The sequence below is a fragment of the Chrysochloris asiatica genome, unplaced genomic scaffold (genome assembly GCF_000296735.1).
Source record: "Chrysochloris asiatica unplaced genomic scaffold, ChrAsi1.0 scaffold00065, whole genome shotgun sequence".
NCBI classification, from domain to species: Eukaryota; Metazoa; Chordata; class Mammalia; order Afrosoricida; family Chrysochloridae; genus Chrysochloris; species Chrysochloris asiatica.
In genome coordinates this window covers 5,343,085-5,367,382 of record NW_006408583.1, presented here as the reverse complement: position 1 = coordinate 5,367,382, position 24,298 = coordinate 5,343,085, and the positions used below count along the sequence as shown (strand labels likewise).

The 24,298-nt window shown below is 38.4% G+C and overlaps 1 protein-coding gene across 1 annotated transcript in view; it reads left to right on the top strand.

Annotated features, from left to right (window-relative positions):
• The window catches only part of FOCAD (focadhesin), a 354,257-nt gene that overhangs the window by 104,741 nt on the left and 225,218 nt on the right, over positions 1–24,298 (top strand). The window contains exons 11-13 of the mRNA XM_006864465.1: positions 19,890–19,994; positions 20,887–20,988; positions 21,439–21,569. Coding sequence (XP_006864527.1) covers positions 19,890–19,994; positions 20,887–20,988; positions 21,439–21,569 — 338 coding nt within the window. The remainder of the gene's footprint in view (positions 1–19,889; positions 19,995–20,886; positions 20,989–21,438; positions 21,570–24,298) is intronic.

Here is a 24,298-nt window from a genome sequence, read left to right as displayed (position 1 = left end):
TGCTGGATAAAGTATTCTTGGTTGGCAATTTTTGTCTTTCAGGGTTTTATAAATGTCTCCCCATTGCCTTCTTGCTTGCATGGTTTCTGCTGAGAGATCTGAGCTTAATCTGACTTGCTTGCCTTTGTATGTGACACTTCTGTTTTCCCTGGCTGCTTTCAGAAGTGTCTCCTAATCTTTGATTTTGGAGAGCTTGACTATGATATGTCTTGGTGATTTTCTTTTGGGTTCTATCATCTGCATATAACAGTTCATTATAGAGCCTTCCTCCAATCTGATGCTGAGTTCTCTTTCATATAGTCCAGTTTCTTGGGTTATTACTCAGTATATATGGTGCTGAAGATAACCACTGGACTGCTAATCACAAGGTTGGCATTTCAGACCTACCACCCACTCCATGGAAACCCTGTATAGGATTGCTGTGATTCAGAACCAGCTCTACAGCACTTTAAAAATAACAACATAGATTGAATAAGTATGATGAAAGGATGTAACTGATGAACACGTTTTCTAATTAAACATGCAGTATTCTCTTGGTCTGTTTGAACCACTAGCCCTTGATCTATGTTCAGGTTCCACATGAACATAATTCATTGTTCTGGAATACCCATTTTTTATAATGTTATCCAAAGTTTGCTATGATCCATACCACATACAAATGTCTTTGCACAGTCAACAAAACACAAGTAACCATGATTCTGTATCCTCTGCTTTCAGTCAAGATTCATCTGATGTCAACAGTGGTATTTCTTGTTTTGAATCCAGCTGGAATTTCTAGCAGCTCCCTGTCAATGTGCTGCTGGAAGCATTTTTAAATTATTTTCAAGAAAGTTTTACTTGTGTGTGATATTAATAGCTGTTGTTGTTCTTATGATGTGTTCTCAAGTTGGCTCTAGCTTATAGCGATCCTGTGTATAACAGAACAAAACACTGTCCCATCCTGCACCACTCTCACACTTTTTATTATGCTTGAGCTCCTTGTTGCTGCCCCCCTGCCAGTCCTTCTAATTGGAGGTCATCCTGTTCAGTTGTTTCTCCTCATTTTGAGTTGTGCCTTATCAGTAAATGAAAGTCCTGAAAGCTTTACTCAATACACGTCACCACAGTTAACTCTTATTTTGAGGAGGCAGCTCTTCCCCAATTGTATTTTGTGTGGCTTCCAGCCTGAGGGACTTACCATCTGGCACTTCATCTGACAATATTCTGGTGCTATTAATAATGTTTTTATCTTTATGTACTGTATTTGACAATGTTCTGTTTCTATTTACAAGGTTGGCAGTCCAAGCTCACCATGAGCTCCTTGGAAACCCTATGGGTCAGAACTGATTTGATGACACTTAAAAACAACAACAAAAATAAGTGAAATTTTGTTTCTTAAAGTCCAAACAAAATTAAAATTTTGACATTCTTTCCATATGTGTCAGCAACTCCATAAAGTACCTGAAGTTATGTTTTCCTACAGGTAATCTTGATAAATATATTTTTAAAAGTACAATTAGCATTTTGTATAATTGTATATTTTGCATAAGTATATTAGCATTTTGATGTGGCCCATCGTGGTGCTGTAGGATAAACACTGGGCTGCTAGCCACAAGGTCAGCAGTTCAAACCTACCATCTGCTCTTTGGAAACCCTATACAGGACCACTGGGAGTCAGAACTGACTCAATAGCACTTAACAACAACAACAAAAACACAGGTATGCGTGTTGAATGGAAGCTATTTTTAAAAGGAAACTTCTAGTAGTTTAGATTAGATTAGAATTGATAAAAGGAATTCCTAAAGGGAGAGTAAAACATATTTTCTTTGCCCTTCAAGTAGCCTTGGAAAGGTTCAATATGTGTTTGTTGAATGATTGAATTAACATACAAATACTTTATAGTCTCATTACCATCCTGGAGTCCTGGTTTGGCACTGTTGGATAAGCACTGGACTGCTAACCGCAAGGTTGGTGTTTCATCCCACCAGCTGCTCCTTGGAATTCCTATATAGGTCACTGTGAGTCAGAACTGACTTGGGAGCACTTAACAACAACCACAACAATCAGTCCAATATAATCATGTGCTATCCCGGTGAACCCAAGGTGACTTTGTGTAGTCCATGGATGCGGTTAGAGTCAATTGGATTACAATAAAATCTTAGTAAATGAAATCCTTTTAATTTTTGGTTCAGAACAATTTGATATTGGCTGAGTTAAAACATTAAAACCTAAGCAGGTGTTGAAGCTACTGTTGTTATGCAGTTTGCATTTGCTCATTTGCATTAGTGCAATGATTGTGCCAATTTAAAATGATCAAATGATCTATTCATTAAGACATATCAGCAGGGACTGGTACTTAGCAACATTTGGTTAATTAGTTTGTTACAGTATATATGTGAACATAATCAGGTTTTATTTCTTTAACATTTTCTCTAATTCAATATTGCATACTTTCATTATTTCCAGTAGTCTTAATTATTAATGATAATTACCCTGGTGACAATCGACTCTGTGTATTTAGTGTCCTGTTATATTCCGTTTTGAGTGGTAGAGCTGTTGGGATGGTGGGCACATACTGCAGTGTAGAATTGGCTTGCCTGCCGAAAAGTTGTCCAAGAAAAAGACGTGTTGATATTTCTAGTGGAAGGATGGGCAAGAGAACTGCGGTGGTAACGTCTTAGGTCTCATAGAGTTGCTTAGAGGGTGTACAGGTCTTTGCTGAAAGAAGCAGGATTTCTAGAGACTGGAGAGCAAGTAAACTCAATGGAACACAGCATCTCACCTGCATCAGAAGTCTATAGGGAGTATGTTAATCTCACAGGTTTGGGCTGCCTGCCATGGAGCAGTAGGAGATAGTCTTTGGGGGCATGTTAGATAGAAAGATACTTGTAGCCCTGTAGTGAAGGAGTGCTGACACTGCTCCCCAGGGAAGCTGGCCCAGATTCTGAAATGGAGGGTGGAAGTCAAGCCTATCAGCATCCATTAAAGGTGTAAGGTTAAGGGAACCCCAGAGAATTCCTCAGACTATCACCATAGCCCTTTGCTGTAGAGAGCCTGGATTTAACTGTCTCTGTATTTGTCTCATCAGCAGACTAGGAAGAGATGGGTAAATGTTCTTAGGTTTAGGCTTCTGTGGGCATTGAATGATGCTGAACCTTTGATTGTAATTGAGATTGCTAGATGGTTGATTCATTTCACTTTTTCCTTTAGTTTCCACTTCTGTATTTTTGGTGCTTCTCTGAGTTCCCAAATTTTACTTTGTAGCCAATGCTTTTCTCAGTGACATCGTATTGTCTTTCTAATAATGGTGTATTGCTTAAATGTTTGAAGCGTAAAAACAATTGCAGTGATCAGTTAGTCTGTTTGGCCTTGTTTTGTGTGTGGCTGCTCTCCACTTCGCTGTAATACATTAGTGGAAGTTCATATAACTGGTGTAGAAAAGAGAATCCCTATGCACAGTTCTGTTGCTAGTGGAAAATTCATAATGTCTGTTTTAAAGTACTCAGTGAGCATTTGATGAGTTCTTAGTTATCTTTTGAAGCCAGGGAGGGTTCAGGCAATGGCCTGAAAAATTGTTAAAGAACGTCCAGGAATCATTTTTGTAACAGTAGAAAAATGAAGACTCACGCATGTATAGATTAGGTTGTCTTAAATCTAAGCCTCGCTGAAGCTGTAGTGACACATACTGTTCATGAAAGACTTAATATACTCCTCCTAATCGGATGAATTGTCTTGTTGTGCAAAAACTGTTATTACACTGTGTGTGAAACCAACCATACTGCAGGGGGAAAAATTAAATCGCCTGACTGAGAGGTCACTTGTGAATAGTAACAAAAGATCTATTACCGTTATTAGAGACTCCGGAGGACATTCACCCTTTTATGGTCTTTCAACTGCTGGAATGAAATATTTTAGTGGTAAATGACACTCTTCTGGGAAATCCTTCTGAAGATTCATTCTCTGCTGTTTCTATGTTAAAAAGAAAAGGGGGTAAGGGGTGGGTGGGAATCAAATTGTTCCTAGCAGATCACTAAAAAATGTACTTCATTTAATTTGGTGTGATGACAGTTACCTTTAAATGTTCCTCATTGCATGACTCTTAATCTGTGTTCACTAATCCCACGCTTTGCTCTGCAATCTGTCCAGGGACCACAGTGTATGTGGTTTATGTCAAGATCTGAATTAAGCATTTTAAGATACATGAAATGAAAAGTCTATCTGCTGTCTTTGTTTATTTTCTTTTAAGGGTCTTTGAATGCATACAAGGGGGCTTATGTAAGTATATATTTTAGTGCCGTGTGACTACCTTGCTGAGTGGTAAATATTTTAAGGAATATTTTCAGGAATGAATAAATAGCTATTGATCTGAGGTAAAGCTTTATCACACAGTTATTAAATTGAGAACCAGGGTTCCTTTCCAGTAGATTACTTTCATTATAAAACATCATTCCACTTAGTTATAGTTTAGTACCACTCTGGAATTTTCTCTTTCCTATTGTTTGAGATTTGTTTTTGCAAGGATAATGTAGGACTAGGAATATTTACTCTAGTTTTCCAATTAATTAGGATAAACATTTTGTTCTGAAGGATACATTTTTCTTCTTCACATTATTTGATTACAGCGTTTTTCCCTCTTCCACTTTCTTCTAAACCTTCCTTACTTTATAGTTCAAAAGATGTGTGACTATTACAGTGATGTGTGTAAGCATATAAATTCTGTTGTATTTTTTAGTGCCTCCTTTGTTACAGGTATTTTGATGGGTTCATTAAAACATATCTGTTGAAGTGGGGTTTGGGAAGAAAAAGAAACAGGAAAAGGAATACATTGTTAGTGGGAATAATACATACATATTTGAGCTTCACCTGGAAATAAAAATAATTTTGCAAAATGGGAGATAGAAACCCTTTGTCAGGCTGCTAATGAGAGGCTTGACCTAGCTGCTGCAGCAGCATCTTTGGGGATGATGAGAGATGCAAAATGCACTGTTGCTAGGCAACTCTCTTGGCTGCCTTCGGAGCAGGTTCATATGTGCTAAGAGCTAATGAATCTTCACGTCTGCTCTTTGAAACTGTTCAAAAGCCAATGAAGACATACCCAGACATTTAGCATTTACAAGTACCTGAACCATTCTTGCCATATCATTTACCCATTAAAAATTAAGCTGATCATTTAGTGTATACTGAATATTGCTTTATTTTTCAAGAGGGACCAAGGTTTGAGCTCTAATACAGATTTTCTTTCAAAAAGGAGCTCTATAGATAACTTAGCTCTTATTGATACTAATTAAGGGTTTTTTTTTATGTGAAGGCTTATTTTAAAAATGAATCTCCCCCCCTTTCTTTTTTTAAAAAATGATAAGCTATTGGAGTTTTAGTTTTCAGGCCTTTTTTATTTAATTTGTAATTACATCTTTTGCATACCTGGTTTAGCCCAAAGCCATTAATTCTAGTAATAAAGGAATGTGGAACCTAGAACTAATTTGGTAGGAGGCCTGAGTAACTCTTCCCCCCACCCCCCCAATCCTAGATAGTAATCATAAAGCAAGCCACAGAATACAAATCAAACCCTGTTAAGAGGCATCTTGTAAGATACCACCCAACATCTAGTACTTTTCAGTGGTGGTGTGAGGGTTAAAAAATCATACAGTGAAATGCAAGGTCAGTGGTTCAAATTGACCGGCTATTCCTTGAAAACCCTATACATGGTTGCTATGAGTTGGAACTGTCTCAAAGGCATTTACCAACAACAACACATGAAAAAACACTGTAAAGTCTCATACAAATGTAAAATTTGAAGTTTATCTTAAGGGATTGTCTGAATTCAACAGGAAATTTATTACTGGATCATTAGTTATTGGTAGTCAGGTTTGTTAATATTTTAATTAGATGGTGGTGGTAGGATTTATTTGTAGCAGGATTTAGCCTAATTGTTGTTGTTGTTAGGTGCCACCGAGTTGATGCTGACTCATAGTGACCTTACGCACAGCAGAATGAAACACTGCCTGATCCTGGGACTATCTCACTGTTGTTGCCACACTTGAGCCCACTGATGATGCCACTTGGCCAATCCATGTCATTGTGGGTCGTCTTCTGTTCCCCTACCAAACATGATATCCTTCTCCAGTGACTGGTCCCTCTTGACAATATGTCCAAAGTACGAGAGACAAAGTTTGACCATCTCGGCCTCCAAGGAGCACTCTGGCTGCACTTCTTCCAATACAGATCTGTTGATTCTATGGGCAGCCCATGGCACTTTCAATATTCTCCTCCAACACCATAACTCAAAAACATCACTTCTTCTACGGTATTCCTTATTCACTGTCCAGCTTTCACATGTATATGAGGTTATTGAAAATACCAGGGCTTGGGTCAGGCGCACCTTAATCTTCAAGCTGACATCTTTGCTCTTGAGCACTTTAAATAGGTCTTTTGTAGCAGATTTGCCTAATGCGATATATCGTTTGATTTCTTGACTGCTGCTTCCATGAGTGTTGGTAGTTGATCCAAGAAGAATGAAGGCCTTGACAGCTTCAATCTTTCCTCCATTGATAAGAATGTTGTTTATACACCTGCTTATATCTTGGTTGCATTAACTGGTAATTTATCTTGTTGTTGTTGTTGTTAGATGTCATCAAGTCACTCCTGACTCAGGGATCCTGTGTACACCAGAATGAAACCCTGCTCAAACTGTTGCATGTTTGAGCCTGTTCTTATAGCCATTCTGTCAGTCTGTCTCACTTAAGGTCTTCCTCTTTGCAGCTGACCCTCTTTTTGACCATGAATGATGTTCTTCTCCAGGGACTGGTGCTACCTAAAAACAAGTTGAAAGTATATTTTAAAAAAGGTCTCATTATACTCACTTCTAAAATACATTGTGACTATATGAAGGGGCTTCAAAAAGTTCATGGAAAAATGGGATTAAAAAATAATGATATATTCCCATGAATTTTCTGAAGTCCACCTGAATTTTTTTCAAGACAGATTTGTTCAGTCTTATGGCAGTCCATGGTATATTCAGTACTTTAACCAATACCATAATTCAAAGCCATCAATTTGTCTTTCATATTCCTTATTCATTGTCCAGCTTTTGCATGCTTATGAGGTGATTGAAAATTCCAAGGCTTGGGTCAGATGCACATTAGTCCTGAAGTTATCATTTTTACTTTTTAACACTTTAGAGGTAGATTTTCTCAGTGCATTGCGGCATTTGATTTCTTGACTCTTGCTTCCATGGGCACTGGTGGTGGATCCAAGTAAAATGAAATCCTTGACAATTTATCCATGTTGAAGTCTTGTCTTTGATCTCCATAAGTAAGTTCTTCAAGTTATCTTCACTGTCAGCAAGTAATGTTGTATCATCTACATATTGCAGGTTGTTAATAAGTCTTCCTCGAATCCTAATGCTACATTCTTCTACATAAACTGTGACTTCTTGTATTACTTATTCAGCATACAGATTGAATTAAGTGTGGTGAATGATACAGCCCTTATGTGCACCTTTCCTTATTTTAAACCATGCAGTCTTCCCTTGTTCTATTTGACTTCTTGTCTCTTGGTTTATGTGCAGATTCCTTATAAGTACAAGTAAGTGCTCTGGAATTTCACTTCTTCACAATGCTATCTACAATTTGTTATATTTCTGCACAGTCAAATGCCTTTGCATAATCAATAAAACACAAGTAAACATCTTTCTGGTAGTCTCTGCTTTCAGTCAAGAACAATCTGACATCCCTCATTCTACATTATCTTCTGAATTAAGATCAAATTTTATACTTTTACAACTGATTTTGAATGATCTTCAGCAACATTTTACTTGCATGTGATACATTAGTATTGTTTGATCATTGCTGCATTCTCTTGAGTCACCTTACTTTGTACCAGGCATAGTTATGAATCTCTTACCTTCAACTGACCAAGTAGCTGTCTTCCATATTCCTTGGCATAGAAGATTAACATTCATTTGTTGAAAAATCTCAATTGGGATTTTATAATTTCTGGAACTTTGTGTTTTGTCAATGTCTTCAATGCATTTTGGACTTCTTCCTTCAATGCCATTGGTTCTTGATCATATACTACCTCCTGAAATAGTTGAATGCCTACCAGTCAAAATTGTTTTGGGTACAGTGACTCTGTGGATCCCTTCCAGTTTCTTTCTTTCTTTTTAAAAAGCTTTTTCTGTGAGTTGAGTGCTAGTTTACATGGCAGAACATCGGTTTTGCACTCAACCTGTCATATTTTGTTTTATTGCAATGATTACAATCTCCTCCATGCTCTCCTCTATGCACTATTGGTTAACAGTATTTGACTCTATTCCCTGTTTTTTAAAATTTTTATTGATGTACACAAAAACATGTAGGAATATATAATCATTTAAACAACCAAAGGCCACATTTTGCAAGCCAGCCTCTTACCCACCAGCATACAGCCTTTCTCTTTCCATGAGTCTAGAGTCCTCAGCTGCTCTCTCTCTCGATGCCTTCACCTCTGCCTCTATCTCTAGTGTTACTGCTTCTCTTGTTAGTTTCCTATGTTCTGCTTATCCAGTTTCTTTTGTTGCTGCCCATGTTTTTAAAAAATATTTTGTTTATAGAATTCTTATATATTGCAGCTGGAGGCTTGAATATTTTCTTGTGTTTCAAACAACTTAGCATTGTATAACCTGGTATAATATACTATATGGTGGTGGTTATGTGGCATGCAGTTCTGACTCATAGCGACCCTGTACAGGGTTTCCAAGGCTGTAAATCTTTATGGGAATAGAAAGCCTCGTAATCACTCAATAAATGTTGATTATTTTTAAAAAGTTGCATAAACCTCATCTTTAATGCAGCTTTTTTGTTTTATTTCTTTAAAATATTGTAAAATATTTTATAGATTTTGTTATAACTGTGTTTTCTCATCTCTAAAATGAAGACCTCATGAAACCATTGTGTGGGTTAAGTGAGAGAATTCAGCATACAATACCTGTTCTGTAATAATTGCTGAATGATGTGTATGTATTATTGTTATTTTGTTTGATTTTTATAGTTCCTTTTATTCAGTTTACCTCAAATTCTGATGATGCCCAAGCTTTTGACATTCTAGTAACCTTTGCCCAAAAGATAAATCTTTCTGGTTTCAAGTTAATTTGGTGAGAGACTTGCTTCAAGTTTTTTTTTCTTTTTTTTTTTCCCAAGTGGTATTCTTTACTGTTTATTTACAGACTATAATAGCAGCATCATTGACAAAACAGAAGACTACAGGACCCATTGTGCTGAATGGGAACATATAAGAAAATCATTGATTGATCCTAAAAGCATTTGCTTATGGTGGGGTACTATGTTTGATGCCGTAGGATAAAGCACTCTACCAAAAGGTCAGTTTGAACTGCATGTTCAGCAGTTCAAACTCACCAGTCCCTCTTTGGAAATCCTATGCAGAGTTGCTATGAGTTGGAACTGACTTGACAGCACTTAATAACAACAAGAAGAATTAGGTACAAAGGTGAATAAGATGTCATCCCTGCTTTTGGCCTGCTGAAAAGGATACATGTATAACCTTTGAAGTTAGCTTGCTTGATTAGTCTTCACTTGACCATGTACTAAGTAGCTCAGTTACCTTGGGCAAATTATTTGGTCTCTCTGAGGTTTAGTTTCATCATTTGAAACATGCTGATAATCATGATTTGCTATACAGTACTTAGCAGAATATTTATATTAAATATTCGATAAATATTAGCTGCTATTATTAGTAAATGCTTAAGCTGAACTTTAATAAGGCTAGAGTAATATATCACCATAGTGAGAAAATTACGTGGTAGGCAGTTATTCTAAATACATTGTTTTCCTTGACCTTATTTGGTTCTTAAAGGTTAATGTTCAAGACCCTAGAAAATATATTTATAATGTTAGGATATAAATACTTTTGAATCTCAAAGGAATAAAATAATATTATATTTACCTTTCTTTTGATGTTGCTACATGCCTGTTGATCCCGTAAGAGTAAAAGAAATCATTAGCTTTTTAGCATTTCCATAATGGACTGCTTTCCAATGTGTTACTTTAAAAATAAGAAGATATCAGGAGTCGAAATGTCAGTTTATTGAGGAAGTTGGAATTAGCTAGTTCTTCAGAGCACAGTAGTACATTATGTCCTTTTTTATAGAATAAATAATTTTTTAAATCTCTTTTAATGGTACAATATTAAATATTGCATTTATGCTTCTTTTTCAATGTATCTTTTAATCAGTTTAGGTCTTTTTTATATAAAAAAATTCAAGCTTTATTTTTTTTTTCACTTACTTAACACATACTGTTATCTTTCCACTGACTTTTTGAATGGCAGATGCAGTTATGCATAGAGACTATACAGTTCCTTTCTTTCACAGAACAAAGTCATGCAAAGATGGCACAGCATTTATTTAATCTTAGGATCTGAGTAAAATAGGAACCAGGAAAGCTATACTGAACTACATCTTATAGTTCAGTAAAGAATTTTAAAACATTAAGGAAAACCAGATACTGCTTTGAATTTGTGCCTTTCATTGCCATTAAATGATCATATCTTGATTTATTCCTTTTCATGGGGATCTTGATTATTTTCTACTTAGAATAATTTTGTTTAGTTATTTAATATTCTTTTAAAAAGAATAATAATAATAAACATTAATTATGTATTCTGATCTGATATAATTAAGATGAATTATAACATAGTCCCATTTTTGTTTCACATAATTTATAAGTAGGTAGCAGTATTCACAGTGTTCATTATAAAACCATGTGAAAGATTGTTGTTGTTTTCTGTGCGTCTTTATAAATGTTGTCAACTTGCATGTTTCTCATGGACTATGTAGTTGAACATTTATATTGTGCTCTTTCTTTGCTTGACTATATAGTTTGTATCTCTCTGGCTTATTTTTTCCTGTTTTGTTTTTTTTTGTGTGTGTGTGTTTGTTGATTTATAGGGAAACAACTTTCATGATAACTCTTTATTCTTGGTATTGGTAGCCTGAAGTCTTCATTTGTGTTCACTCTGCAGAGGTGGGATGAAGTGGCGACCTGACACATGGAATCCAACTTCATTCTATCATCAGCCACCTTTGTAGTTCCTTTGGGCTTCAGTTTCATCATCTGTAAAATTGTGTGACTGCATGAACTTGACAAGGGCTCTTTGGACTCTTATAAACCAGTCCCTTGCTTCTAAATAATTTTGTTTATGAAGTACTTGAATTCTGAAGGAGAAAAACGAAACCTTGAAACCAGAAGGTCTTGTAATAGTGAGCTGTAGGGAACTTATCATTTTATGTTAAATTTCAATTAGAATCGGAGCAGTCATTCTCGTTACAGCCTGAACGCTATGTGGAGAGCATCACATGAATTATGAAGTGGAGTTTTCCTAATGAAATGTCCTTACTAAGTTTCCCCCATTCAATTGAGGATTTAATTTAGATTGTAGTGTAGTGTTACAAGTTGGGCTACTAATTTCAGGGTCAGCAGTTCTTAACTACCAGCCATTCCATGGGAGAAAAATGAGGCTTTCTGTTCCTGTAAAGATTTATAGCCTCGGAAACCCTGTACAGGGTTGCTGTGAGTCGGAACAGATTCCATGGCATTTAACTACCACATTAATAGTCTCAAGAATTGTATTTGGTGTAAGATTATTTACTGTAAAGGTTTTGTACTTTTCTTGATTCTGAATTTGTCACAGAAAAATAAATACCCTTACATATTTCCTTAAGACCTAGGCTAATAAAAGATCTGTACTCTGAGGCATAGAGTCTTTTGTCTCCTGACAATATAATTAAAACATCTGTTTGAAAGTCACTTGCCTAAATATAGTATTCTGTAAAAGGCCACTATGTTTACTGATTGCCCTTCCTGGAACTAAGTATCTGTCCAAGTGTCTTGGTAGAAATCATTCCCACAAAGAAAAATTCATTGAAACCTGTGGAAGGCAATCTAAGATAACCTTTTGTTTTTAATTAAAATGGGAAATAAGAAGCCAATTCAAAAATTTGTCTTCCTTCATTTGTGCAGTGTGAGGGGGATGGAACTTTTAATAGAACTCCAGCACTTGTTAAAAACATCGTAAATTTTGGCTGTGAGACTGCAGTAATTATGTGCATGACTCCAAATGCTGCAATAATGCATTATGGGCAGGCTCATTAATACGTTAATGGTTAACTATCATGTTTTGGTGGTGGGGGTAAGAGGATTTTTTTTTTTTTTTAAATGAATTCAAATAAATGTCTTACAAGTTTAGATGGAGCAGGTGTTCTAAAATTAGCAGAGTTAGTGGAAATTTAACAAGTAATAGATAATGAATCTGTGATAGTTGTTGTTGTTTTTGTTAGGTGCCATCGAGTCAGCATGAACTCATAGCGACCTTATGCACAGCAGAACGAAACACTGCCCGATCCTGGGCCAACCTCACTACTGTTGCCTCGCTTGAGTCCATTGATGTTGCCACTTGGCTAATCCTTCTCGTTGGGGGGCTTCCTCTTTTTCTCTGACCTTCCACCTTACCAAACATGATACCCTTCTCCAGCGACTGGTCCCTCCTGACAATGTATCCAAAGTATGAGAGATGAAGTTTGGCCATCCTGGCCTCCAAGGAGCGCTCTGGCTGCACTTCTTCCAACATGGATCTGTTGGTTCTTTTGGCAGCCCATGGTAGTACATTGCAAATAAAATTTTATGGCACAGCATTTGGTGCCATCAAATACTGTGCCTTTCTCATAGTAGGTTTTCACTAAATTATTTTGAATTGAAATTTTTTAAAGCAATCTGCTTTGAGATGTGATTGAGATACAGTTTATCCTTTAAAAATATACTGTTTAGTGACTTTTAGTATTTTCATAGAGTTGTGCAATCATAACTACAATCAATTTTAGACCAATTTTACTACCTCAAAACTAAAACTTAGGCTCATCAGAAGTTACTTCCCATTTTTCTCAGTCAATACCCCCCAGTATAGGAGGAACTGAAACAGGGACCCTAGCCATTGGAAACCAGGAATCTAATTTCTGTTGCTATAGGATTGCCTCGTCTGTATTTTATATAAGTGGAGTTCATCTAATGTATGGTCTTTTGTGGCTGGTTCCTTTCAGTTAGCACAATGGTTTCAAGGCTCATCCATGCTTATAGCATGTTATCAGTTATACATTCCTTTGTATGACCGAGTAATATACCATTATATTTTAAAAACATTGGGATTGTTTCTAATTGTTTGCTATTGTGAATAATGCTCTTATGAAAATTCATGTATAAGTTTTTATATAATCATATGTTTTTATTTATTTGGGGGTATATACACTAGAGTTGATACACTAAGTATATAGGTATACACACTAGGTTGGCTCTGTGGGCTAATGTGCTGGACTGCAAGATTGGTTTGAATTACAAGGTCAGTGGTTTGAATTACAAGTTCACCAGTCACTCTTCAGAAACCCTATATAGGGTTGCTATGGGTCGAAACTGACTCGACGATTGCACTTGACAACACCAACAACACTAGGGTTGGATTTGCTGGGTCATTTGGTCATGTGGGGAAGAACTATCTTCTCAAAGTCAACCAAGATGACATGAATGAAGTAAAGCTTTTGGGACCTTCCTTTGCTGATGGGGTACAACTCACAATGAGAAACAGCTGTAAACATGCATTAATAATCAGAAAATGGAATGTATAAGGTATGAATCTAGGGAAATTGGAAGTTGTCAAAAATAAACTGAAAGGCACATAAAGATTGGCAGTGGAGCAGTATTGGCCATTTTGAATCTGATAGTCACATGCTGACTATGCCATAAGTGACAGATTCAAGAGGAATGGCATCACATTCATCATCAGAAGAACATTTCAAGGTCTATCTTGACGTACAACACTGTCTGTGATACGCCTAAAAGAAGACTAGTTAATACCACCATTATTTAAATTTCTGTACCAACTACTAAAGTCAGTAATGTTGAAATGAAAGAATTCTACCAACTTCTTCAGTTTGAGATTGATCAAACATATAATCAATATATATTGATAATTACTGGCAATTGAAATGCAAAGGTTGGAGAAAAAGAGGAAGGATCAGTAATTGGAAAACATGACCTTGGTGATGGAAATAATGGTGGAGATTGAATGGTAGAATTTTGCAAGACCAGTGACTTCATTTTTTAATCAACATAAAAGGGAACTATACACATGGACGTCATCAGATGGAATACACAAATCAAATTGACTACATTGGTAGAAAAGGTCCCTATCATAGCCAAAGCAAGGTCAGTGCCGTACAGTGGAATAGACTCCTAGTTACTCCTATGTAGCTTCAGGCTAAAGCTGAAGAAAATTAAAACCAGTACACAGGAGCTAAGAGGTGACCTTAAATATATGTCACCTGAATTTAGAGACCATCTCAAGAACAAATTTGATGCATTAGACACTAAAGACCAAAGACCAAAGAGTTATGGGGTGATATCATTGTCATATGGGAAGAAAGCAAAAGGTCATTAAAAAGATAGGAAAGAAAGAGAAGGCCAAAATGGATGTCAGTAGACACTCTGAAACTTGCTTTCCAACTTAAAGATGCTAAAGTGAATGGAAACAATGAGAAAATAAAATTGCTAAACAAAATATTTCAAGGGCATCTTGAGAAGACAAAGTAGATTATTATAATGAAAAGACCTGAAATTAGAAAACCTAAGGGAAGAGCACACTCAGCAGTCCTCAAGTTGAAGGAACTGAAGAAAAAATTCAAGATTTGACTTTCAATATTGAAGGATTCTAGGGGGAAAATATTGAACGCTTCAGAAAGCATCAAAAGAAGATGGAAAGGGGGTGGGGAATACACAGTCAGTATCTATACCAAAAGGAAATGGTCAACTTGACCTATACTTATGGATGTAGTAGCTCAAAAGAAGGAACAAATCTTTACAGTGAGGATCATTCCCACCCCCTCAGTACACAGGGTTGAAAGGAATGGGCAACTTATACATTGGCTATCCAAAATGGGAGGCTCCAAAGGCACGAAGTGACTGGCTTACAAGCTTTCACGAGGTAGCCTAGTTTCAGAGGATACAGGGGAAGGTAGAGTCGCCACTGAATGGCTTCCAACCTGTCTGGACAGAGCTGGTGAAAGGAGATGGGATAAGATTCTTGTGGTTCAATAGGGAATAATTGCTACCAGGACTGATTGTCCAGTGTTGCAAATGTAAAGGTAGGTCTTCCAGATTGGGTGGCAGCAGAGACAGCCAGTAGGAAAGGCTCCATAGGGAAGGGATTGAAAACCCACAGAAGCTGTAGTCACAGAACAACACCAGAGCTCAGGATCTACCATAAGGTCCAAGATGTCAGTTTCCCTCACTTGCAAGTGAAAAAAAAATCACAATATAAAGGAAAATACTGCGAATTAGGAATCTCTGGAAACCAGATGCCCTCTGTAGCCACCCCACCTGGGTATAGTTCAGAGGGCGGGGCTACAGCCAGACCAGCACTGGCAACCAGTGCTAAAAAACGGTGCAGTGACATTTGCAAAAGGAGGTGCGGGGGATTCTACAGACTTTTTCCTCCTTTTTCCTTCTTGTGCCTTCTTTGCCTAGCCCATAGGTGGAATCCAGAACCCCATCCAGAACTGACTGAGGTAGGAAATTTCCACTGGACAGGACGAGTAGACCAGTCTGGAGCAGCTAGAAGAACAGAAGATACTTAGTGAAAGAAAGACTGGCAGTAAAAATCTGAAACAATAACGGCAGTCTGATTGATTACTAGAAGAACAAGTAAGCTGTTCACCCGGGAGCCATCAAGGCAAGTGGTCAGGACCCCTCAGAGCAAACCCCCTTCCAAGACTGAGACTCAAAGGGAATATGCAAGCAGGCATGTGGTCTGGCTGGTGACCATGTTGGTCATCTATAAGGGAAAATGGAGAAAAAACAGCAATGAAGTTGTGAGCTAAACCCGACCATGTTCAATAGATCCCCGTGAATCTGAGTGGAGACCTGGATGGCCAGCAGTACAGCAAGACCTGGGGACTCCTGGACCCAGAGGCAGTGACATGGCCACAGAGGACTAGAGCAGAGAGTGAATCGTCCAGCTGATATGAAGTGAGGAGAGATGCACAAGAATACCCATACTTGCAGATAGTACCCACTTGACCTGGCTTCGATGGCTGGATGATCAGAACTCGACTAGAAGAAGAATGAAGAGGGAAAAAAAAAAAAGAGTAACCTGCTACAATTTGATGAACTTTGCCTACACTTATGGATGTAGTAGCTCAAAAAAGGGAACAAATCTTTATAGCGAGGATCACTCCCACCCCCTCGGTACACAGGGTTGACAGGGATGGGCAACATAGACATTGTCTACCCAAAATGGAGGGGCCTATAAAGGTAAGTGACTGGCTTTCAAGATGGAGCCTAGTTCCAAACGGGGCTGGGGGAAGGCAGAATCACCACTGAATGATTTCCAATTCGTTGGGACTGGGCTGGTGAAAGGAAATAGGGATAAGACTCTTGTTGTACAATAGTGAATAATTGCCATCAGGTCTGACTGTGAAGCTAGGAAATATAGTAGAGGTAGATGTTTTTTGACAAAGGGAGGCGAGTGATTGATTTTGCAGCCCAGGAGTGGATGTCCCTGGGACCATCAAGTTAGAAGAATGGAGAGCGGGACCCTACCCAGAGAGGCAGTGATACCAGGGATGGAGACAGAGAAAATGATGAGGATATATAAAGCAGCTGGAGACACTGGACTCAGGGAGGGAGAAGGGCTGTGTGCTGGTGGCCGGGAGGGTGGGGGGTGGTGGCGGGCCTGTGTGGTGTACCCTTTGGGGTTATATGATAATGTATGGAGGGGATTGTAATCATCGCAATGAAACAAAATATGATAGGATGAGTGTAAAGCTGATATTCTCCCATGTAAACCTCACAATAATAACTTTAAAAACAAGCAAAAAATGTAAAGGTAGACGTTTTGTAACAAAAGGAGGGGAGTGGTTGATCTTGCAGTCTAGGAGCGGAGCACCCTGGGACCATTAAGGGAGAAGAGTGGAGTGTGGGACCCTATCTAGAGAAGCAGTGAAGCCAGAGATGGAGGCAGAGAGAAAGATGTGGAGAGATGGAGTGGCTGGGGACTCTAGGGAGAGGGGTTGTGTGCTGATGGCCAGGGGGCAGGCTTGAGGGGTATACCCTTAGGTTGTTTGAATGGTTATATGTTCCTGAGTGCTTTGGTGTTTATCCAAAACACCAAGAAACAAAAACAACCCAGAGGGAATAGAAGCAAATGCTGTTGAATGATGATGCATGGAGGGGATTGTAATCATTGCTTTGAAACAAAATACGATAGGATGAATGTAAAGCTGATGTTCTCCCATGTAAACTATCACTCAATTCACAATAAAAACTTTAAAAAAAGGAAAGTTCAACCATTTCAAGGGTACCATATCATCAAGTACCTATGGTACTGAAGACATTGGCAAAAAGCAAGGTTCCAGGAATTGACAGGATACAAATTGAAATCTTTCAACAAACTAATGCAGCACTGGAGGCATTTATTCATCTATACAAAGAAATTTGGAAGACAGCTACCTGGTCAACTGATTGGAAGAGATCCATATTTGTGTCCATTCCAAAGAGAGATTGCTCTGCAGAATGCAGAAATCATTGAACAATATCATTACTATCTCATGGAAGTAAAACTTTGCTGAAAATAATTACAAGATGGCTGCTTTGATGGGGTACATGAGAAAATCAAGCGAGATTCAGAGAGAAAGAGGGATATCGTTGCTGACAACGGATAGATCTTAACTGAGAGCAGACAATACCAGAAAGATGTTTATTGACTATGCAAAGGCTTCTATTGTGTGAATCATAACAAGCTATGAATAATATTATGAAGACTCAATATTCCAGAGCACTTAATTGTGGAACCAGCTCTGGTAGCGTAGTGGTTACGAATCGGGCTGCGAACCTTAAGGTCAGCGGTTCGAAACTACTAGCTGGTCCGCGGGAGAAAGATCAGGCTTTCTACTCCCGTAAAGATTTACACCCTCGGAAACCCTGTACAGGGTCGCTATGGGTCGGAACCGACTCGACGGCACTTAACAACAACATACATAGACATTTAATGAGGAACCTATACATAGACCAAGAGGCAATTGTTATAATAGAACAAGGAGATAAAGAGTGGTTTATAATCAGGAAATGTGTGGGCCAAGGTTCCATCCTTTCACCATACTTATTAAGTCTGTATGCTGAGTAAATAATCTGAGTTGCTGGATTATTTTAAGAAGAATGTGTCATCAGGATTGGAGGAAGACTCACTAACAACTTGTGAAATGCAGATGATGCAACCTTTCTTGCTTAAAGTGAAGAGGACTTAAAATACTGATGAAAATCAAAGACCTCAGCCTTCCGTATGGATTACACCAAAATGTAAAGAAAACAAAAATCCTCACAACTAGAAAATAAATAACATCATGATAAATGGAGAAAAGATTGAAGTTGTTTAAGACTTAATTTTCTTGGATCTACAATCAACACTCATGGAAGCAGCAGTCAAGAAACCAAACGATGTATTACATTAGGTAAATCTTTTGTACAAAACCTCTTTAAAGTGTTCAGTTTTAAGACTAAGGTGGGCCTTACCTATGCGATGATATTTTCAGTAGCCTCATAGGCATGTGAAAGTTTGACAATGATTAAGGAAGAATGTAAATAAAATTGATGCATTTGAGTTATGGTGTTGGAGAAGAATATTGAAATTACCATGGACTGCCAGAAAGAACAAACAAATCTGTGTTTGAAGAAGTACATCCAGAGTACACTGTAGAAGTCATACTTAACACATGTTATCAAGGCATCATACTTGTAAAAGTGGAGGGTCAGTGTAAAAGAGGAAGACCCCAAAGAGATGGATTGGCATAGTGGCAGCAGTAGTGGACTGAAGTGTAAAAGCAATTGAGGTAAAGGAACAGGACAGGGCAGTGTTTATTGTGTTGTGCTAGGATCTGGAGCTGTGGCACTGTACGTAAAACACTGGACTGCTAAGTGAAGGCTAGTGCTTCAAACCCACCAGCCACTCCTCTGTTGCTATAAGTCAGAAGTGAGTCAACGGCACTTAAGAACAAATAAAAAGAACTATACTCTTAGTATTTATAAACCTTGACCGTCTCTATATCTTTTTTTTTACATTCTTTCTATCGTATATCATCCCATTGCCATGGTTACAATCCCCTCCATGCATCATCAACCAACCAAAGGGTATACCCTGCAATCCTGCCCTCCTGCCCCCGTACCCCCCAGGTCTTCAGCACACAGTTGCTTTCCCTCTCTGGATCTAAAGTCTCCAGCTGCTCCATCTCTCCACATCATCATCTCTGCCTCCATTTCAGGCATCACTGCTTCTCTGGGCAGGTTCCTGCTCTCTGCTCTTCTCCCTTGATGGTCCTAGGGACCTCCGCTCCTAGACTGAAAACTTAATCACTCCCCTCCTTGCTATAAAACATCTACCTTTACATTTCCAACCCTCACAATCAGTCCTGATAACAATTATTTACTGTTGTATCACAAGAGACCCATCTGCATTTCATTGCATCAGCTCCACCTAGACAGATTGGATACTATTCACTGGAGATTCTACCTTCCTCCAGGCCCTCTGGATCTAGGTTCCCTCTTGAAAGCTTGTAAGCCAGTCGCTTCTTGCCTTTGTAGCGTCCCCCACCCCCCATTTTGGGTAGCCAATGTCCAAGTTGCCCATCCCTGTCTACTCTGTGTGTGGAGGGGGTGGGGATAATTCTTGCTGTAAGGATTTATTCCCTCTTTTGAGTCTCTATATCTTTTAATTCATGCATAGTGATACTGTTCTTTTAAAGAAAAAGCAACAAAGATTGGTTTGTAGTTTGATTTTTCTTAGATCAATGCATAATTAATATGTTTTAAAATTCATTTTAGGTTCCAAATCTAATTCCAGTTTTGATGTTCAAACTAGGAAGACCACTGGATCCTGTTTTATACAATGATATCCTGTATACATTACCTACTCTTGGTGTGCACAAGGTTCGTATACTAACCAGTTTATTGGAGGGGGAAAAAAAACACTATGACATGAATAATATTTGAATTCTGATATATGAAATTTGGCACCCTTAATTCTGTAGTGACTGTAGCTTTTTTTGTTGGGCCACAATTAAGCACTGGACTGGGAACCACAAGGTAAATGGTTCAAGCCCTCCAGCTGCTCCACAGGAGAAAGATGAAACTTTCTAATCCTGTAAAGATTAAAAAGCTAGTTTAGTGGTTATGAATTGGGCTGCAAACCTCAAGGTCAGTAGTTCAAAACTACCAGCTGTTCCGCGGGAGAAAGATGAGGCTTTCTGCTCCCATAAAGATTTACAGCCTCGGAAACCCTGTACAGGGTCATTATCAGACGGAACCAACTCCACAGCACATAGCCACCACCACCATCACCTTATACAGAGTTGCTTTGAGTCGGAACCGATTTGGCGAAATTTAGCAACAATGCATAAAAGATAGTCTTTGTGTGCCTTTGTAGGATAAGCTCTTATCTACTAAATGCACGGTTAGTGGTTCAAACCCACCAGCTGCTCCTTGGAAACCATATACAGGGTCACTAATAGAACCAGTTTGATGGCACTTTAGAACAACAACAATGTCTAGAGGCAAAAGGATTTGTTATACTATATATCTTGGAATATTTTCAAATGACTTAATACCAAAATTTTCCTTTGGCTGTTGTATCAAATTAGGTCCTTATAACCTCTGAGTTGCTATCAGCCTTCTTCCCCAAACCGCTCCCCAATCCGGACATCAGAAGCACTAGGCTTCCATTTCTGTCTGTAGGTATAATAATGGTTAAAAAGGCTTTTGCTAACCTGTGGTTTGTCCATGTTTTTATTTGCAAAACGAATGATTGTGTAATATATTCTAGGTGTGCATAGGTCAAATTCTACGAATCATCCAACTGCTTGGAACCACTCCACAACTAAGAGCTGTTACTTTGCGCTTGTTGACATCATTGTGGGAAAAGCAGGTGAGCTCAGATATATTCTTGTGTAAGCATGAAAAATGTTGGTTTCATTAGGACCAATGATTTTGTCCTCGAGTGTAAAAGTGCTTTGACAAAATGGTATTAGTAAGTTTGTGCCATCAGTGTTTGCATTCAGAGATTTTGATTCACTTGTGATGCTTTTTCAGTGTAATGCCAGAAAGCTTGACTGACCCTCAGAAAGTATGAGAACATAAATAACCTGTTTTCCTTATTTCTGAAATTTATCTTTCCATTTGTGTGAATAAGTTATAGAAATATAGTTATATTTGATTATAGCCCTTATAATTAGATTGAGATTTACTCTCTTCTTGTTTTATAAAATGAATCTCCAGCAATCATTACAGTATTCTTCTCTGTTGATTGGAAGAAATACATTATAACTTGTAAAGTGTGGGACTTGGAGGTGAAAATGCTGTGAATTTACCTTCTTAGGATCGTGTGTATCCTGAACTACAGAGGTTCATGGCTATGTCCGATGTGCCTTCTCTGTCTGTGGGCAAGGAGATCCAGTGGGAGAAACTGATTGCAAAAGCAGCATCCATCAGAGATATATGTAAGCAAAGGTAAGATATACTTAACTCTTGGGAATGTATATTGTGATGACACTACTTTGCATTAATTATTGTACTGCCAGTGTGAAGCTAGGAGAGATAGTCTTAAGGAATGGTTACTATCTTTTGAGATATGGTGGATAGAGACTGGCATAGGATACAAACAAATCTGTTTTGGAAGAAGTACAGCTGGAAATCGGAAATCATCAAACAATGTAATTAATGTAACACACAAGTTAAATTTTGCTAAAGATAATTTAAAAAACTGCTGCCTATGGTACATTGTGAGGGAGCTGACAAACATTCAAGCCGGATTCAGAAGAGAATGTGGAATGAGGGGTATCGTTGCTGACCTCAGCTGGATCTTGGCTGAAAGCAGAGAATACCAGAAAGATGTTTACTTTTATTTTACTGTCTATGCAAAGACTTTCGATTGTATGGATTATGACAAACTATGGAAAATGTTTCAAAGAGTGGGTATTCCAGAACACTTAAATGTGCTCATGAGAAACCTGTACTTAGACTAAAAGGCAGTTGTTAGCACAGAACAGGGGATACTGAATGTTTTTTGTTTTTTTTTTTAAGTTTTTATTGTGAATTGAGTGAAAGTTTACAGGACAGATCATCAGTTTTACATTCAACAAATCATATACTTTGTTTCATTACAATGATTGTAATCCCCAACATTTACCATCAATTAACAGTATTTCTCTCTATTCAGTTTAGCTTTTTTTTTCCAGGGAAGGCCATTGATTTCCAAGATATAGACTGGACTTTTCAGAAGGAGGACATCTTAGCTGTTGCCTAGAGAGGAGTCAGGGACACAGTGAAGGAGACATGTGGATGTGGGGCAGGGAGGCTTTACCCAACACTGTTACAGGCACTTTTTAAAAAAATGAACGAAACGTCTTTACAAATCCTTATAAATTCTTTATACTGTGTTACACATTTAGGACAATATTTAAAGTAAAAGGATAGAGGAGGGAGGAGCAAGGAATCTACTTCACAGCAAAAAAACGAAACACTGCCCGATCCTGGGCCAACCTCACTATAGTTACCACGCTTGAGTCCATCGATGCTGCCACTTGGCCAGTCCGTCTCATTGGGGGTCTTCCTTTTTTTTCTTTGACCCTCCACCTTACCAAACATGATACCCGTTGCCAGTGACTGCTCCTTCCTGACAATATGTCCGAAGTATGAGAGATGAAGTTCGGCCATCTTGGCCTCCAAGGAGCACTCTGGTCGCAGTTCTTCCAACACGGATCAGTTGGTGCTTTTGGCAGCCCATGGCACTTTCGATATTCTCCTTCAGCAACATGCATGTCAAAATTGGATAATGAATATGGAAGACCATAGAATAATTATTTTATTTTAATAATGGTTTTGGAGAAGAATATTCAAAGTACTGTGGACTTCCAGAAGAACAAACAAATCTATTTTGGAAGACGTACAGCTAGAATGCTCCTTAGAAGCCAGGATGGCGTCACTTGGTCTCGCAAACTTAGGACATGTTCTCAGAAGGGATCAGTCCCTGAAGAAGGAAATCATAGGTGGTACAGTGTAGAGTAAATGAAAAAAAGGAAGACTCCTAACAACATGCATTGGCACAGTGGCAGCAGCAGTGAACTGAAGTGTAACAACAATTATGAGGCTGATGCATTATCAGGCCGTGTTTCATTCTCTTCCACTTAAGGTCGCTATGAGTGTGAACCAACTGGATGGCACCTAGCAAAACCACCCTTTCCTGAAGCATTTAGAAGTCTTCAGTTTACACCATGTCAAAACGACTGTATTGGCATTCTCAGAGGCCTCACATCATGCTCCTTTTAAATGTTCTTTGAGCTTTAGAATAAAAACAAATCTAAAGTGGTAAGATCAGGGCTGTATGGTGAATGGAATAAGTTTTTCAACAAAATTCTCTTAGGCTAGACTTTGCTGCCCTCAAAGAATGAGCAGTTATATTGTTGTTGTTGTTGTTGTTAAGTGCTGTCGAGTCGGTTCCAACCCATAGTGACCCTGTACAGGGTTTCCGAGGGTGTAAATCCTTACGGGATTAGAAAGCCTCATCTTTCTCCCGCGGAGCGGCTGGTAGTTTCGAACCACTGACCTTAAGGTTCGCAGCCCAATTCGTAACCACCACGCTACCAGAGTTATATTGTAATGGACAAAAATTTCTCAGCATAGCTCTCTTGACGTTCATCAATGTAGTTTTCAATTTTCTTAGTACCTCCTCCTTATTATCATCCTGTATCCGTTGGAAAACTCAAGAATATCCTCTTAGATTCCTAAAAAACAGTCTCCATAATCTTGAGCTGTCGCTTCGGCCTAAAATTTAAGTGACCCAGCAGATCCTCTTGGAAGTCACTGTCTTAATTGGATCATTTTCTTTCTTTTTCTTAAAAGGCATCCTCACAAGATGGCTAGCCACAAGTTTAGTAGTTCAAAACCATCAGCTGCTCCTCTGATACCCTACACAGGGTCACTATGAGTTGGAACTAGCTCAATGGCACTTAACAACAAAGGATTAAGATGTGTATTACTTATCACAGTTGTTGTTGTTGTTAGGTGCCATCGAGTAGGTACCGACCCATAGAGACCTTATGCACAGCAGAACGAAACACTTGCCTGATCCTGGGCAAACCTCACTACTGTTTCCACACTTGATTCCATTGATGCTGACACGTGGCCATTCCATCTCATTGGGGGTCTTCCTCTTTTTCTCTGACCCTCCACCTTACCAA